General features: G+C 33.5%; 1 protein-coding gene across 2 annotated transcripts in view; it reads right to left on the bottom strand.

Moving 5' to 3' along the window:
- Positions 1-16,291, bottom strand: part of rapgef5b (Rap guanine nucleotide exchange factor (GEF) 5b) — a 128,317-nt gene extending 112,026 nt beyond the window's left edge. For both annotated transcript variants that reach the window (XM_056475212.1, XM_056475213.1), the window contains exons 1-5: positions 16,036-16,291; positions 10,257-10,322; positions 6,688-6,794; positions 632-753; positions 235-403 (exon numbers count right to left, since the gene is read on the bottom strand). In XM_056475212.1, coding sequence (XP_056331187.1) covers positions 235-403; positions 632-753; positions 6,688-6,794; positions 10,257-10,322; positions 16,036-16,164 — 593 coding nt within the window. In that variant the 5' untranslated portion in view covers positions 16,165-16,291. The remainder of the gene's footprint in view (positions 1-234; positions 404-631; positions 754-6,687; positions 6,795-10,256; positions 10,323-16,035) is intronic.

Here is a 16,291-nt window from a genome sequence, read left to right as displayed (position 1 = left end):
ACGTCAAGTAGTAAATGCTAACAACTTACATGGTAATTAAATAGCTTTTTTATATATGTTAGCTCTACTTAGGTAATCAGTAATGGCTGTTGATGCGTATGGGCACGTTCTGTTAGCAATGGATGGTAAATTAAAAGCTATTAAGTTTTACATCCCTGTAGGACAAGATGTTTAAAGACCTTGGACCTTGGAAAAAACACCATCATTAAGCTTTATGTGTAACCATGTGCTCACCGCCTCTGGGTTCCACCACGGAGCTGTTCATGTGGGACCAGCTGAAGGAGCAGATGCACTGCACTCCGCCAATTGACCTGATTTCTGAAATCACAGCTCTGGGCCTCACATTCCTTAAAGGTGAACTGGTACAAAGACCTGGAGTCCTCAAATACATTGTTCTGCTCCACTGGACACAACAGGAGCACAACGGGTTAAACATCCAACATAGAGGTGTCTAGACAAAGCTTTTGTAAATGTTTGTTCTGTTCAGGCACCACATTGGGCACAAGGCTGTTTTGCAAACTGAAAATGCATATAGTGCCTTATAATATAATAAAACTATTAATCAAAAATATTATATAAATCATTCCATTTTGTGTCTCTACTTTGTTCTTTCACAGCATTGGTTGTGTACCTGAAAGCAGAATGCCCAAATCTAGGAGAACATTCCAGATTTTGGAAGCTATTTCCCTGCTTTGGACGAATTCGCAATGGTCCATCAGCCATTCCACCAGCTCCAGACCAATATAAGTCCTCCTGATAATATAAAGCAAACAAAGAAAAGTGTTAAAGGTGTTATAGATTGTATTAACTAAAATAAAACTAATATAAAAATGCTTTAAGAAAAAAATACTATTTATAAAACAGTTTTTTTTCCAATTTATTTTAAATGTAAATTCAAAATACGGTGTTAAATGATTGTTAAAGGACTGTTAATGTCACTAATGGGTTTTGAAACATAACAAACGTAAAGTATAATTATGAATTATTTTACAAAAAAAAAGTTCTTGACTTGAAATGAATTCAGATGCAAAACCCTCTAAATCCATCAGACCTCTTTTTTTGTAAATGAGCATTTTCCATCAAGCTCATACAATTAGGTTCAGAAGTTTTATAGATAATGTAAAGGTTATTAGCTGGCAAATAAAATAACTTTTCTAACAATTCTTTGGTTTTTAGGAAGGTAGATTTCTTTTGCATCAAAACCAGCTAAATCCACTTGTGCTTTTTTTTTTGCAAAAACCTCTGAATCCACCTATCATTGACAGTGTATTTAGTTGAAAAATCACTAAAGATGCAATTAGAAATTATTTTACCAAACATAAAATGCATTACACAAACCACCTAAAACTAAAAATACATCTTTCAACTAAGTGGCGATTCATTTCGCAGTGGCGACCCCTGAAAAACCAGGGACTAAGCAGAAGGAAAATGAATGAATGAAATCTGTCAAGTAAGTGCATTAATCAATAACATAAAATACTGACATTAATTAAATCTTAACAATCTGTTGTCATTTGCCATATTTGGGATTTAGATTTAATATAAGTACAGCAACATAAACTTTGTAAACTAAGCTTGTTACATTCAAATATTGTAGTGTAAAAACATTGTGAAACATCAATATCTGTGCATTGTCCATTAATATAAAAAGCTTATCAGATGTATACTGTAGGTATTATGAAGTAATATAAATAATGTATAGTTTTACACATTATATTTATCTTTTAAAAAAATAGCTTACATTAGCCAATAAAACACAAGGTGTTTTTCTCTAAGACATCCTTTTTGATTCAGTCAATATATTTCTTGTCATTGCGCGTGCCTGCGTGCAGCGCTTTTAACCTCTGACCACGCACCGTATGTAGGCTTGCTAACTATGCTTGCCATGGTAACGGCAAGAATGGTGAACATGGATGATGAAAAGGGGTCAGCGATGTAAACATGTTCATGAATCATGTCCTGTTTAAACCGGGTAATAAGATGCGTTTGGTCGACCGGATCACAGGTAAATGAGTTTTAACAGGTAAACATTTAAATGGGGTTAAAGTCTTTAGTCCAGTTCTGACCATTGTGTACTGTGGCTACGTCTCTGATCTTTCAATCTAATACTGCGAGAAAAAAAACAAAAAACTTTAACAATCATGTGCTTTTTTTGTCAACATCTGTAAAGTTAATACTAAAGCAAATAAATGCTTTATTATTAATACGTTATGCATTGAGATGTATTTCCTTTGTTTCCAACGACTTCATATTTCCTAATACAGAACATATACTGGTTTATTGTTTTAACATGTATATACATAGTAGTCTTTATTTTAATTTGTTAGCTAGTTAGAAAAATATTTTAGAACATCAAAAATATTTATACTGGGTGATGAATAAAATATAATGCAAATGATCAGAAATGTTTCATGTAAAAAAAAATTATGCAAAAATATATAACAGCATTAATGACTTCATCCATTAAATAAAATCTGCACAATTATCTGAAAACAAATATACAAAACAAAAAACAAACAGTAAAATCATATGACCTGCAAGAGTGTTGCTGTTTGAAGAAATGTAAGCACTTTTAGCATTACGCAAAAAAAGTATTTGTAGTCAAATGCATTTGTTTATTTTATCAAAAGAAAAAAATGAAATAGGTTTTGGACAAAATGAAGCATTAAATGTAAGACATTTATTAGTTATAAATAATTAGTAATATATAATCAAACAGAATTCTGTTTTAGAATATACAAACGAGTATGGCAGATGTTGTTCTTACAGCCATAAAGTTGAGTTTTGTGTTCAGGTGATGACACACAGGGCAACTTTTTGAGCAGTGTTGTTGGACAATATTGTAGAGTGATGTTGCAGATGAAAATACAAATAAATTTTGAAATGTAAGTTATTTTGTATAGATGTATACATGATGTGCAGAGTAGTTACCACCGTGAAACTAAAACAGGTTATAGTAATGAATACTTTTTACTTAAGTACTTATTTCAGGCTGTTATTTTACTTGAGTACAAAAGTGTCGTTTTTAAACATGAGTATCTGTACTTCTACTTAAGTAAAGGGTGTGTGTACTTTTGCCATCTCTGCTTTTTTGCAGAACTGTCCTTTACCGGAAACAAAGTACAACACTATACAATATGAGCTACTGAGCAAACTGACCACACTAGAAAAGTTGTCCATAAGGGTGATAAATAAGTGGGGCAAACATTTGATTGCAAATCATGGACACTGTTAAGCTGTTCTATGGTATTTATTTGGTATAGTGCAAAGAAATGCTCATAAATAATCTTTATTCATCAATAATATGTCCCTGTAAATATCATTATTGTGAAAAGGAACACAATTTGTTTGCGTCATACTACTACATACCATTCATTTTCTCAGAAACTGCAGTCCAACGTATCTTTAGGTACTTTTATGTAGTTTCACAAAAAAGCAGGCTAAATCACATATTTACAGTTTTTTTTTGTTGTTGTTTTTTTTTTTTGAAAAAATATCAGTATGGTGCCAAAATTAAGAGCCTTGTTTACACTTGAAAATAAGATGCATTTTTAGGCAAATGGACAAGAAGTAGATGAACAAAACACTCCTGTTTACAGGTCTGTTTCTTTTGTCCTCTATTAATCACTTTTCTGATTTCTTTGAGTAAAGGGTTTATTGGGTGGATGTATGTGTGCATTTTTGTCTGATCATTCAAGCTAACATTGCAAAAAAAGCTTGCTTACATATGTACACTAAAGTAGGCAACACAATGTGATACAGGGACAATGTGTTATCTGTCAAGGAAAAGAATAAATGACGTTTCCTCAGTCTGGAAACATGCACATTGAAACATTCAACATTCACAAACATTAACCATTCAAGGTAATTGGTGCTCTCATTTTCAGCATTTGCACAAAATTACAGTATATTAATGCTTTTCAGAAGTTTTCCACTAACTACTAAATTTTCTAAAACAATTTCACAATTTCAAATATACATCTGTAGTGAATAGGGTGTGGTTTCATACAATTGGCTTCAAGTTCTAGTTTACGTTCTGGTTACATTTCATTTTGTTCCACTGCTGTTTTATTTTTCAGCATTATGTTCAGCCTTGTTTCTTCACCATCTTATTCTTATGTGGAATATATCATCCATAATACAGTAAATACAGGGTGGCACAGTGGCTCAGTGATTAGCACTGTCACCTCACAGCAAGAAGGCCGGCGGTTTGAGTCCCAGCTTGGTCAGTTGTTATTTATGTGTGCATGTTCTACTCGTGTCTAAAGACATGCGGTACAGGTGAATTGAATAAACTACAGTGCATCCGTAAAGTATTCATAGCGCTTTACTTTTCCACATTTTTTTATGTTACAGTCTTATTCCAAAATGGACTAAATTCATTTATTTCCTCAAAATTCTCCACACAATACCCCATAATGACAATGTGAAAAAAGATTTTTTGAAATTATTGTAAATTTATTACAAACAAAACCTCTGAAAAATCACATGTACATAAGTATTCACAGCCTTTGACGTGAAGCTCTAAACTCAGCTCAGGTACATTCTGTTTCCACTGATCATTCTTGAGATGTTTCAGCAGCTTAATTGGAGTTCACCTGTGGTAAATTCAGTTGATTGGACATGATTTGAAAAGGCATACAACTGTCTATACAAAGTACCAGGCTTGACAATGCATGTCAAAGCATAAACCAAGCATGAAGACAAAGGAATTGTCTGTAGACCTCTAAGACAGGATTATCTCGAGGCACAAGGCTGGGGAATGTTACAGAAAAATTTCTGCTGCTCTGAAAGTTCTAATGAGCACAGTGGCCTGCATTATCTGTAAGTGGAAGATGTTTGGAACCACCAGGACTCTTCCTAGAGCTGGCCGGCCTAAGCGGAGTGATCGGTGGACTAAGCTGAGTGATCGGTGGAGAAGGGCCTTAGTCAGGGAGGGGATCAATAACCTGTTGGTCACTCTGTCTGAGCTCCAGCATTCTTCTGTGGAGAGTCGAGAACCTTACAGCAGGACAACCATCTGTGCAGCAATCCACCAATCAGGCTTGTATGGTAGAGTGGCCAGATGGAGGCCAATCCCCGCCTGGAATTTGCCAAAAGGCGTCTGAAGGACTCTCAGACCATAAGAAACAAAATTCTCTGGTCTGATGAGACTAAAATTGAACTCTTTGGAGTGAATGCCAGACATTACATTTGGAGAAAACCAGGCACCGCTTATCACCAGTCTAATACCATCCCTACAGTGAAGCATGGTGGTGGTGGCATCATGCTGTGGGGATGTTTTTCAGCAGCAGGAACTGGAAGACTTGTCAGGATAGAGGGAAAGATAAATGCAGCAATGTACAGAGACATCCTGAATGAAAACCTGTTTCAGAGTGCTCTTGACCTCAGACTTGGGCGACGTTTCATCTTCCAGCAGGACAATGGCCCAAATATCACTGGAGTGGCTTCACAACAACTCGGTGAATGTTCTTGAGTGGCCTAGCAAGAGCCCAGAACTAAATCCTATTGAACATCTCCGGAGAGATCTGAAAAAAGCTGTACAACGTCGCTTCCCATCCAAATTGATAGAGTTTAAGAAGTTATGCAAAGCGGAATGGGCAAAAATTCCCAAAGACAGGTGTGCCAAGCTTGTGGAATCATATTCAAAATGACTTGAGGCTGTAATTGCTGCCAAAGGTGCATCAACAAGGTATTGAGCAATTGACTTATGTACATGAGATCTTTCAGGTTTTTTATTTTTAATAAATTTGTAATAATTAAAAAAATGCACATTGTCATTTTATTGTGTGTATAATTTTGAGGAAAAGGTGAAGCGCTACAAATACTTTCCGATTGCACTGTAAATTGACCATAGTGTATGTGTGTAAATGTGAGAGAATATGGGTGTTTCTCATAGCGACCCCTTATTAATAAAGGGACTAAGCTGAAGGAAAATAAATGTATGAATGAATTTAGTAAGTACAGTAAAAGGCAAAATTATTAGCCCTCCTGGGAAACTTGTTTTATTTTTTCAAATATTTCCAAATTAACGTTCAGGTCAATATAATTAGTCTCTTAATATTTTTCCTCCTGATTGGCTACAGAACAAACCAGTTTTCTAATTACCTTCCAAGTTAACCTAATTAACCTAGTTAATTGCCCTTTAAATTGCACTTAAAGCTAAATACTAGTTAAATGAATAATAACTTGGCAAAGAGATGTAGTTATTATTTATAAACTTTATGTTTTCTACATTAAGCAGCATCTTCAAAAATGTTAAAGAAGAGCCAATAATATTGCCTTCAGCTGCATAGAAAAACATTTGTGTGTGTGTGTGTGTGTGTGTGTGTGTGTGTGTGTGTGTGTGCGTGTGTGTGTGTGTGTGTGTGTGTGTGTGTGTGTGTGTGTGCGTGCGTGTGTGTGTCAGTAGTAACAACTTGAGGATGTGCAAAAGATGACTGCATTTTAAGGTGAACTCCTCTCTTTAAAGGGGTCATGTTAAAAAAATAATAATAATTAAATAAATGTGTGACTTTATTAAATATTTGTTAATAGTGTGATGACCATTAAAGCCAAATCTTGTACCATGTTTTAATGCTAACCCTTACATATGTAAAAAAATTATCAAAATCATATTTCCTATGCCATGACCCCTTTAAGTGTATATTTTAGAGATACAATACACATCACTGTAATGAAACCTACCTGATAATTTTGGCCAGTTTAACGTGTGTTTTCCAGTTATCCTGGCAATTGGATAAGACAGCATTCCTCAATGCTTGGCCAGCACATGGTACGTTATTCACACAAGCCTTCACAAAATATAGAGAACATTCTTAATTGGCATAAAAATTGATTTTGTAAACGAAACAGTAAATAGTGATGAAAGTCATAATATTAAATGTTTTATACTGTGTGTATATTTACTGCTTAACCCACTATTTTGCAGAGGTCATCTACACTATGACCGAAATTGCATGGTGGCATCATTAATTTATTTTTACTGAGAGATTGTTATATCTTTAAGTAAATAATGTTGTCTTCAGTAATCTTTGTTCCTTTATCATTACCAATGGAGACGGTTAAAAAAACGAGAAGCGTTTTTCTCCTTAGGTTTGTATGCCTATTAAACTCAAAAATTATTAAACTTATTTTATTATATATTCAGATATTTGTTTGTAACTGAATTCCGTTTAGATAAACTTTAAAGCCCTATATGCTTTATTTACAAAGATATTGGGATATTAAAGTGGCTTTGTGACTAAACTGTTTGTGAGTGAACTGTGTGTGCACATATTCAGTGGACAAAACGGTGAGTCACTCTGCATACAGCTAAAACTTTTATTTTTTCTATTTATAGAGGAATGTCTAAAGAATAAGTGACCCAAAATGGTATCTTTTCAAAATGCGCAAGACTCACTTTGCTGAGTTAGACTTACCGTTGTTATACCCAAAAAAAGTTTAATTTTATATACATATTTTATATACATATATATATATATATATTTTCACTACATATAACTCTTCACTCTTGTAAAAGAGATTTTAAACTCATTGTGTTTTAACCGAGAGACGCTGTATTTTTGGGATCTCTATTTTCCCACTATTATAATGAATGCAAAGAACATAAAGAACCAACCCCCCACATCTTCAAAATGTTTGCACTCAGAAAAAAATTAAGGACACAAGTACACACAAAACTGCTTTTGTCTTGTTTTAACTACCAAAAATTCTTAAATCAAGAAGCATTTTCTTTACAAGCCAAATATATGGTGTTGTTTTCAGAAATAAGTAGTCTTTTTTTTCCTTAAAACAAGCTAAATAATTTGCTATTGGGGTAAGCAAAATAACATTGTTTCATTGAATATTTTTTCTTGTTTAGAAAATGTTTATTTGATTTAAGAATTTATAGATATTTGGACTAAAAACAAGACAAAAACTCTAAATGAGAAAAGCATTTTATTTGCAGTGCATGTCAGATTGTGGCAGACCTTCTTTTTGGAATCTTCATCTTTGTTGCACCCTGAGATCTCAGTGTTCTACCATGTAATGATTAATATGTTTAAATTGTTGGTGACTTCAAAAGCAGTTAAAAAGTACCAAATCCTCCCTTCTTCCGAATACCACTTAAAATGTTTCAAGCATAGCGTTTTATAAATATGCAAGTCAACGTGTTGCAACTTGACAATTGCAGTATGTTTACAGGTGTGTTCTATTCTTTGGAGGGAAACAAGCTACAAGTTTCAACAGTATTTAAATGCAATAATATCCACTCTATGTAAAGTGACCCACATTTGATTTGCAACCGCTGAAAACAATGGGCAAATCTCAACAATTTAGACATGACGGCTCCAAAATTTTATTTTGCTTTAACCAGAACCTAAAATCATATTGAGGCATTTTAATACTTAGTAATAAGAATGTGTACGGAATGTCATGTGTTATTCATTCACAGACATCAACAGAGTGTAAAAATCTTGATGATTCTGTTTGTCTCGTCTATCAAATGTGATCGTTATTTTGTATTTAATATTGGACTTAAGCAAGATGACTGGCTGGGCCATTCTTGATTTTCTTCCTTGGCTTTGTTTTGGATTATTGTCTTTCTGAAATGTCCACTCTGGTTTCATCTTCATCATCCTCATAATTTAGATGTTGGACTGAGGCAGCAAATATTAATATATAATGACAAAGGGCAGAGGGTTACTGAAGAACTGCTGAGAGATTTCAGCTGCTGTCTGGGCTTTCACTGTGATGGATTCAGATTTCTGCCTTCCAATCCGTCCCAGCATTGATCAACATGTATCCTTTTTCTCATTACTTTATTAATATGATTGTTTAAATAAGGAATAAGATTAACACATTGCTTAATATAAGAATGTTCAGTGCATTTGCCCGTCTCTTTGTAAATCTATTTTCAGGAGCCACCAAACTAGGTCAGAGGTCATGGAGACCTCAAGTGGAACTGAAGGACTTGATGATTGAAAACAACAATTTTTTCCTATTTGTATTGCTTTGTGTTAATACAGTCTAAAGTGATTTTGAAATTATTATTATGTGTTAATTCTTTTTTTAAGTGATTTCCTTTTTATGCAAAATAGACTTTGTGTGTACTAAGAAGATGACAGTCTATGCTGTTTATAGCAGTTTTGAACTAGTTTGATAAGACAGATGAGAGTACGAAGAAGCAACCTTAAGTTTTTATAACAGATTGTCACTTGCGTGTGTATATGCATCCGATGGGTCAGTTCTACAGGTCTGAGACCAGCTTTTAATTGTCTACGGGTGACCTGACCCAAGCCTCCTGTCGCCATCCCTATCTGGACTCAGATACGACCCCGCATTGACGTACATATTTACAATTGTCTATCCTTGTTTTAACCAATCGGAACCTGTTACATGAATCACACCCTTACTGGTCTTGTGTAGAGAGGATAATTGGTATTTTTTTGTGATTGTAAGCAGAGCGGCCTAGGAACTCATTGCGAGTGTTGAAGCTGGCTTCTGCTGATGAAACTGCAAACTATCTTCAGTAAACTTTATTTATTTATTTATTTGAATCTCTGACTCCAGCTCTTCTTTATCTGACAGACTGGTCATTCTTTGGGGTTAAACTGTAAACTATCCCAACAACTGCCTTTCTACACCTCACTTTTTTAATGTATTTAACACTTTTTCTCTGTGTCATTTCATTTTATTACAAATAACTTACTTTGTAAACTAATTAGATTTGTTTTCTTTGCATATATGGATTTTTTGGTTGTCACCAATACCAATTCAAGTCAACGGCATCTTTAGAACTACGTTTCTGAGAAAAAAAATGGTGACATGTTCAATATTTATTTTCCCCTATGCACTGTTTATGCAATTTATTTTCACACTTTTGCCTCAACATTTCTTGCTCTTCAGGCATTCCTGTTTAAATAAAAAAAAGTTTCAACTTCTGTGCAAAATTTCTAACTTCTGAAAATGTTTACTAATGAAGCCACGTGGAGATCACAATATATTTTTAATAATTGAACTATGCATTGCTACAGAAATAAGGATACCACAAGAAAATGATTTTGAATGATATCAGCAATCTCCCACTTAGTTAGAAAGCTATATCCTAACATACTTAGGTTAAATAACCTAAAATAACTGCTGACAATAACTTCATTTTATCCATCAACCGATTTACCATCTGACCCCATGAAACAACCAGATTTTCATGAACAACCAGAAGTTACTGCGGTGCTGAAAGCAATGACAGGAAGCAAATGCCTGATATATACCTGATGTCTAGTCTGTCCTGCGTTCGAGCAGAGGATGGAGTCAGGTGGCGGCTTCCGAGATATAATCTAACAGACAGAAAGATGTTAAACATGAAAAAAACAATGCAGCTCTGTGTACTGAACAATACATGTCGTCTGCTGATTCTTATCTTAAAACATCAGCTATGACAATTACATAAAACAATTACTCATTCATGTCTAGTTTTTACACTTAAACCAGTTTTTTTCACATTACATAGCAAAATGCCAACTGTACTAAGAACTAAAAGCTATTATATTACCAAAACAAATGCATCAGATTTATGAAGTATAAAGGTTACCGACAACATTGTGCTTCCAAAGAAACCACAGTCAAACATAGCAGACCACAGTGAAAGCCTTATTGTCCATTGCTCATTGTGTATTTTAACTAATTGACTCATGTGGGTTGTTGGGGAAACACAGTAAGGTCATTTTTTTTTGTTGTCAATGCAAACAGCTCTTAACCCACATTTAGAGAATTTGTGAAACAACAATAATGTGATAGGGGACATTTATACTGGATATAAATAATAAAGCAGAATTCTTGATTGGTTGACTGATTTAAATAAATATAAGGCTCATTTTGAAGTAATGAAGCAAGCAACTGCTTTTTCATTTGAGCAAAGTCTCGATTTAAACCAAAAGTTAAATTAGTTAATTTCCCATTAAATGCTTTGAGATGTGCATTTTTTATTCAATGTTTGGCATTGTAATCTCAACTGAAACATAAGATAGTTTTGTTCCTCTTAAAAAAAACAGCCAATAGCAGTTCATTTTTTATCACACATTTGTCAGTGAGAGTGGTCGTAGCTCAAGCATATCAAATGAAAAGCAAATGCGATGTGCTTTTAAGGAGAGGGACATGGCAGATACTAGAGAGCATCTGATTGGTCAGGAGATTTGATGAGAAACTGAAACATGAGGTGATAACAGAAAAATCGTGAATCCATTTAGGCGGAAATGACAAACTGCAAGCTTTGGATGGTTATATCTTCCCTATTGCAAATTTTGTCACAGTTTTTTATCAACTGTAAAAAATATCTGTAATTAGAAGTTTCCAGTATATTGTGATTCATGTTTTTATTTTTCACTGTTTATTTATGTTTTAAATTGCATTATGGGAACAACTTTTAACCTTGAAAAATTTGAAAATTTTATTTTATTAGCATTGTTCATAGTTTAAATTGATATATTGCCTTAGTTTGGTGTTGCATATTACATTACAAAAACCTTGTATTACAATGTCAGTACATTTTCTGTTATTTCAAAGGGCCCTAACATACACCCGACGCAAGATGTGTTTGGTGCGATGTGTTGCTATTTTCAGACCAGTGTAACATGTTTTTTGCCACGTTATTTAAAAAGCAAATCCATTGGCACCACTTTGTGGACTCATAGGTGTGCTGGTCTATAAAGGAGGTGTGTTAAGGCGCATTGTTGGCACGTTGCTATTTTGATGAACTGAAATAGACTGCGCCACTGACCAACTGAAAGCTGGTCTAAAGTCCAGTGCAGAGCGCGTTAGTTATGTACCTACTGTATATGGTTTAAACACTTACACATTACTTAATACACACAGGATGTACAGCAATACACAAATATCTTTACATATAAAAAAAAAGATTAAAATGATACAAAAATTATTATTTTCTACGTAAATATAAAAACCACGTCCTCCATGCCTTCTTTATCTCGGGGGGCTTTTTTCAGTTTATTCATACATACCATATGGGGCATAAGAATAGGACGTGTGTTTGGATATAACTTCGTTATTATTGTTCATTTATTCAATTGCTGGAAATGACAACTGAATTGAGAAATAGTTTTGAAATAAATCTTTGCGCTTAAACAAAAGTAATGTAGTCTAATGGATGTCTTCATTGGAGTGCGAACAACACCGTTTCTTTATCCATGAAAGTAAAGGAGTAGAGTAAAAGTAAAGTATTGAAAAAGTAAAGAGGCCGAATGGAGGAGGCTCATTTTTTATCCTCAAGCTGCAGATGGTCTGTTAAAATGTTTTCTCGCTAGTGAAGAGTTCAGTTTGTCCACTTACAAAGTCCGCCATGTAAATAGCAAATGTATCATGGCGCAACTCTTAAAGGGATTGGGAGATGAGACTCTGATTGGTTTAATGCACATTATGCTCAAAGCATAACGCATTAAGATAATAAGCACAACCCTGTTAGACCATGCGCTGCGGCGCAAACCATCTTTTTCCGTCCTTAAAATAGCAACAGTGGATTCAGACTTACCCTTAATGCTTTTGCACCATGTGCTTTAGAATTTGTGCCTAGATCAATAAAATAGAGCCCACAGACTTATTTATCACTATATACTAAAATGTCAATAAAAAGTCACTTTGTTAAACTGTAGAGTTAAATTTTCAACATCAAAAATCTACATTAAACATGAGTATAGGTATCTAAAAATCACAATTTAAAAAAATACTGTGTACTTTGACATACTATATACTTCAATTAAAACTATTTTAAACTTACAATACTTATATTAATTTCATAACAGACAGCGATGTGCAGCAGAAATTAATGCATGATGTTCTTGGATCAACATCTTTGCTTATTTTCTCATTTGCGCATCAACTAATCAGATATGAGGAACATGTTTACAGTTTATGTCAAGTTTACCTTTACAATCAGGGTTTGGTGCTTTCCTGACTGCTGTTGTTTTTTTTTACAACAGGAAAGATGTTCCAGGATTAGCAATATATGCTGACCCAGGAGGAACAGATCTAACTCTCCAAAATCAGCACATATGTGATGTGGTGATACTACAGTTTCCAACTACAGACAGCTAATTTTTTTGTCAAGAATGATATCTGTCACTACCAATAGTTGGTGGCTCTGGTTTTCATAGCTCTATTTTTACAAACAATAGTTAATTGCACAATTTAGAAAGAAACTTGAATGAATTCATTTTTCTCTGTTTTCCAGCAAGCCATTTCATTTCTAAACAAAAGCTTTATTGAAGCATTTATTGAAGAAAACTATTCTGTAAACTTTTCATTTGAATTAATTACTAAACAACATCTATTAGTCGAGAATTGTTCTTAGCTGGAGAATATGTATGATTTATTAAATTAGATAAAAAAATTTTAAACCATTGATTGATGATATATATTTTGATTTTGGAGAAAAGCAATAATTTTATTTAGGGCAGCACAATTTATTGTTTCAACATCAATATCGCAATGTGCACATCCGCAATAGTCAAATAGCACGAAATGCAATGTTGAGTCTGAAGGACCAACACAATCTCACGGCAATTCAAACCTTTTTGATTTAGTGGCTAATTCATACAATTTAGTACAATTTGCTCATTCCCAATGACGGTTCGGTTTAGAGGCGGGTTTGGGTGCCACGCCTGCTTTTTAAATTCATACGAATTAGCCACTAATCTGACAAAACGTAAAATAGTTACGTTTGTTCGTGGGATCAGGCTGGAATAACAGATGCAAGCTACAGAACACATTTACAGATTTGTAGAGTCACTGCTAAGTTTAACCATCACAGTCTGAAGGTTTATCATTTGCATGAGTTTAAAACTTTTGGGAAGCAAAGATGATGTTTGGAGGTGTTACAAATATTAATTGTATTCCCATATTACACAGAATTTACATGATTTATGATCATTAGAATTTTTGTTTTGATTCTGGTCCAAAAATCTACATTTCAAAGTGGAAACAAGATTATTTTATTTACACTATTGGCAGACAATTTAGCTTGTTTTAAGAAAAAAAATTTCTTCTGGAGGTGAGAAAAAAATATAAATTTTACTTAATCTGATAATTTTTAGATATTTGGACTAGAAACGAGACAAAGCAAAGTAAGAAAAGCCTATTTTGCATTGTGATTATTCAATTTCTGTACCTAAATACTGTTATACTACCCAGATAACTGTCAAATTGAGTTATTCAAACCATCTTGGGAAATTGTATTCATATCGCAATAATTATCACAGAAAATTAAATATCGCAATATCGGATTTTCTATTATTGTGCAGCCCTAATTTCATTCTCATTTACTGTTTGTGGTTAGGTGCCATGTTTGCATGTTTACTAGCCCTTACACTGTACACACACAGTTTGTTCTCAGAACATGATTCTATTAGGACTCATTTTTGTGAAGCAAATCAATGCCACTGGAGTCACTGGAATGTTTCACTGGAAAGCAAAAAGGATACAGTGAAGTCTGCTCAATAAGTTTACTTATTAAAACAATTGGCCAATGGCAAACATACCATACATTTCATTTTCACTTTCAGGCATGACAAAAATGAATATAATTTGTGTTGTAAATGATGCAGTAAATAATTACATATTTCTGTTTTCCGTGGATCTCTTGTTTTAAAAACTACTGTGTTATTACATTTTTGAGCCAAATCTCAAAACTCTAGTTTGACTGCTTCAAGCATTGTTCAAGAAATTATAGCTCCTATAAAATTTTATAAAACGTTACATTCTAATATTAATAGAAAATTGCTATTAATAAATATCTCATACTTTTTTACAAGTGAATTTTTTAGTAAATGACAATAATTTTTTGCATAAAGATCATATGACTCAAGCCCTGTGAGGCAGTGCATCTTTTTGTCTCAGAAATCTTCACATTTAAAATTTTTTTGGAACCACTATAAAATTAAGGTTAATTGTCCTTTGGGGTGACACCCCTGTTTATTGAAAATGTATTGATAATTTAGGTTTATTATAAGGGTTTTTAGTATTGATCATTTAGAAGTATTATTAGGGGGTTTTTCTTACTTTTTGCTACATAATCACATAGGGTATTTTATAGAACATTTCAGTGAAATGTAAGGAACAAAACAGAATTCAAAAATTGTATTTTTCTTTAAAGCATTTGTTACTGTCTATGTGTGTCAACTATCCATATACAGGATAAGTATAGACCATTTTGAGGGATGTAAACAAAAACAATGGTCCCAATGTATTTCCTGATGTATATTTTTAATTATAGCTTACGAGAATTTAAAAAGTTATGATTGAATTGCCTCTTGTTACAGTTATGAAATGGTTTGATAATACGCAGGAAATGTTCATGAGCCAATGACATCACCACATTGAAATGGTCAATATTGTTTCATTGAATGTTATCTAAAACACTGAAATACAAAGTTGCATTTAATAGGCTTTCTATGGGTACAAATTTGTGTACAAAAAACATGTTATTTAGACTTCCACAAAAGCTTGCAAAGCTGTAAGTTTTTTTTTTTTTGTTATATATTTCTTTCAAAGTAATGTTTGTTTTTTACTTTTGTTCATCAACAACTCTTACAAATAGTTTTTATCTCATTTAGTTGCAGAAATATAGTTATTTTATCGTCATAGTAATATACTAGAATAATTTCAAGTGTAAAGTATTAATATAAAATATACACTCATACAAAACACCTACCTGTGCACTAAACGTTTCAGATATTGTTTATGAAAATAAATTGTTTTAGCAATGTTATAGAAATAAAACTGCATATTAAATATTACAAAATGTCTTTATATATTGCCATTGTCTTTGTTTTAAAGAAGCATTCACCTTATTCAAGGTTTTAAATCCCACCCAACAGGTTTCTCTTGAACCAATCTCATATTACAGTCTGGCCAATGAAATGAATTAGCTCAGCTGTTCTCAAAGTCACTCTTGTCAGACATTCACAAAGCAAATTTTTTATACATAAATACCACAAAGCAAGCGCAAATACGGTGTAGTTAGTTTTAAGATACACTTACAACTTCTAGGTTCTTCTTAAACTGAGAGCCGTTCTTCAGTAAACGAGGAGGATCAGTTCTGCTCTTATGAACCTCAAGGACTTTGCTAACCAAATCCTTAAAAGACGGACTCTTGCTCACCAGCTCCATGATGACCAGGACAAGACAATTCAACTCAGTTTACAGTAGGAAATCAGTGTCGAGTGTTAATCTAGAAATCCAGTCGTTTATAATCTGTAAAAGCGCAGGACTCGTTTACAGAGAGCAAACATAGTGA

The sequence above is a fragment of the Danio aesculapii genome, chromosome 16 (genome assembly GCF_903798145.1).
Source record: "Danio aesculapii chromosome 16, fDanAes4.1, whole genome shotgun sequence".
NCBI classification, from domain to species: domain Eukaryota; kingdom Metazoa; phylum Chordata; class Actinopteri; order Cypriniformes; family Danionidae; genus Danio; species Danio aesculapii.
This window is presented reverse-complemented; position numbering and strand designations above follow the sequence as displayed.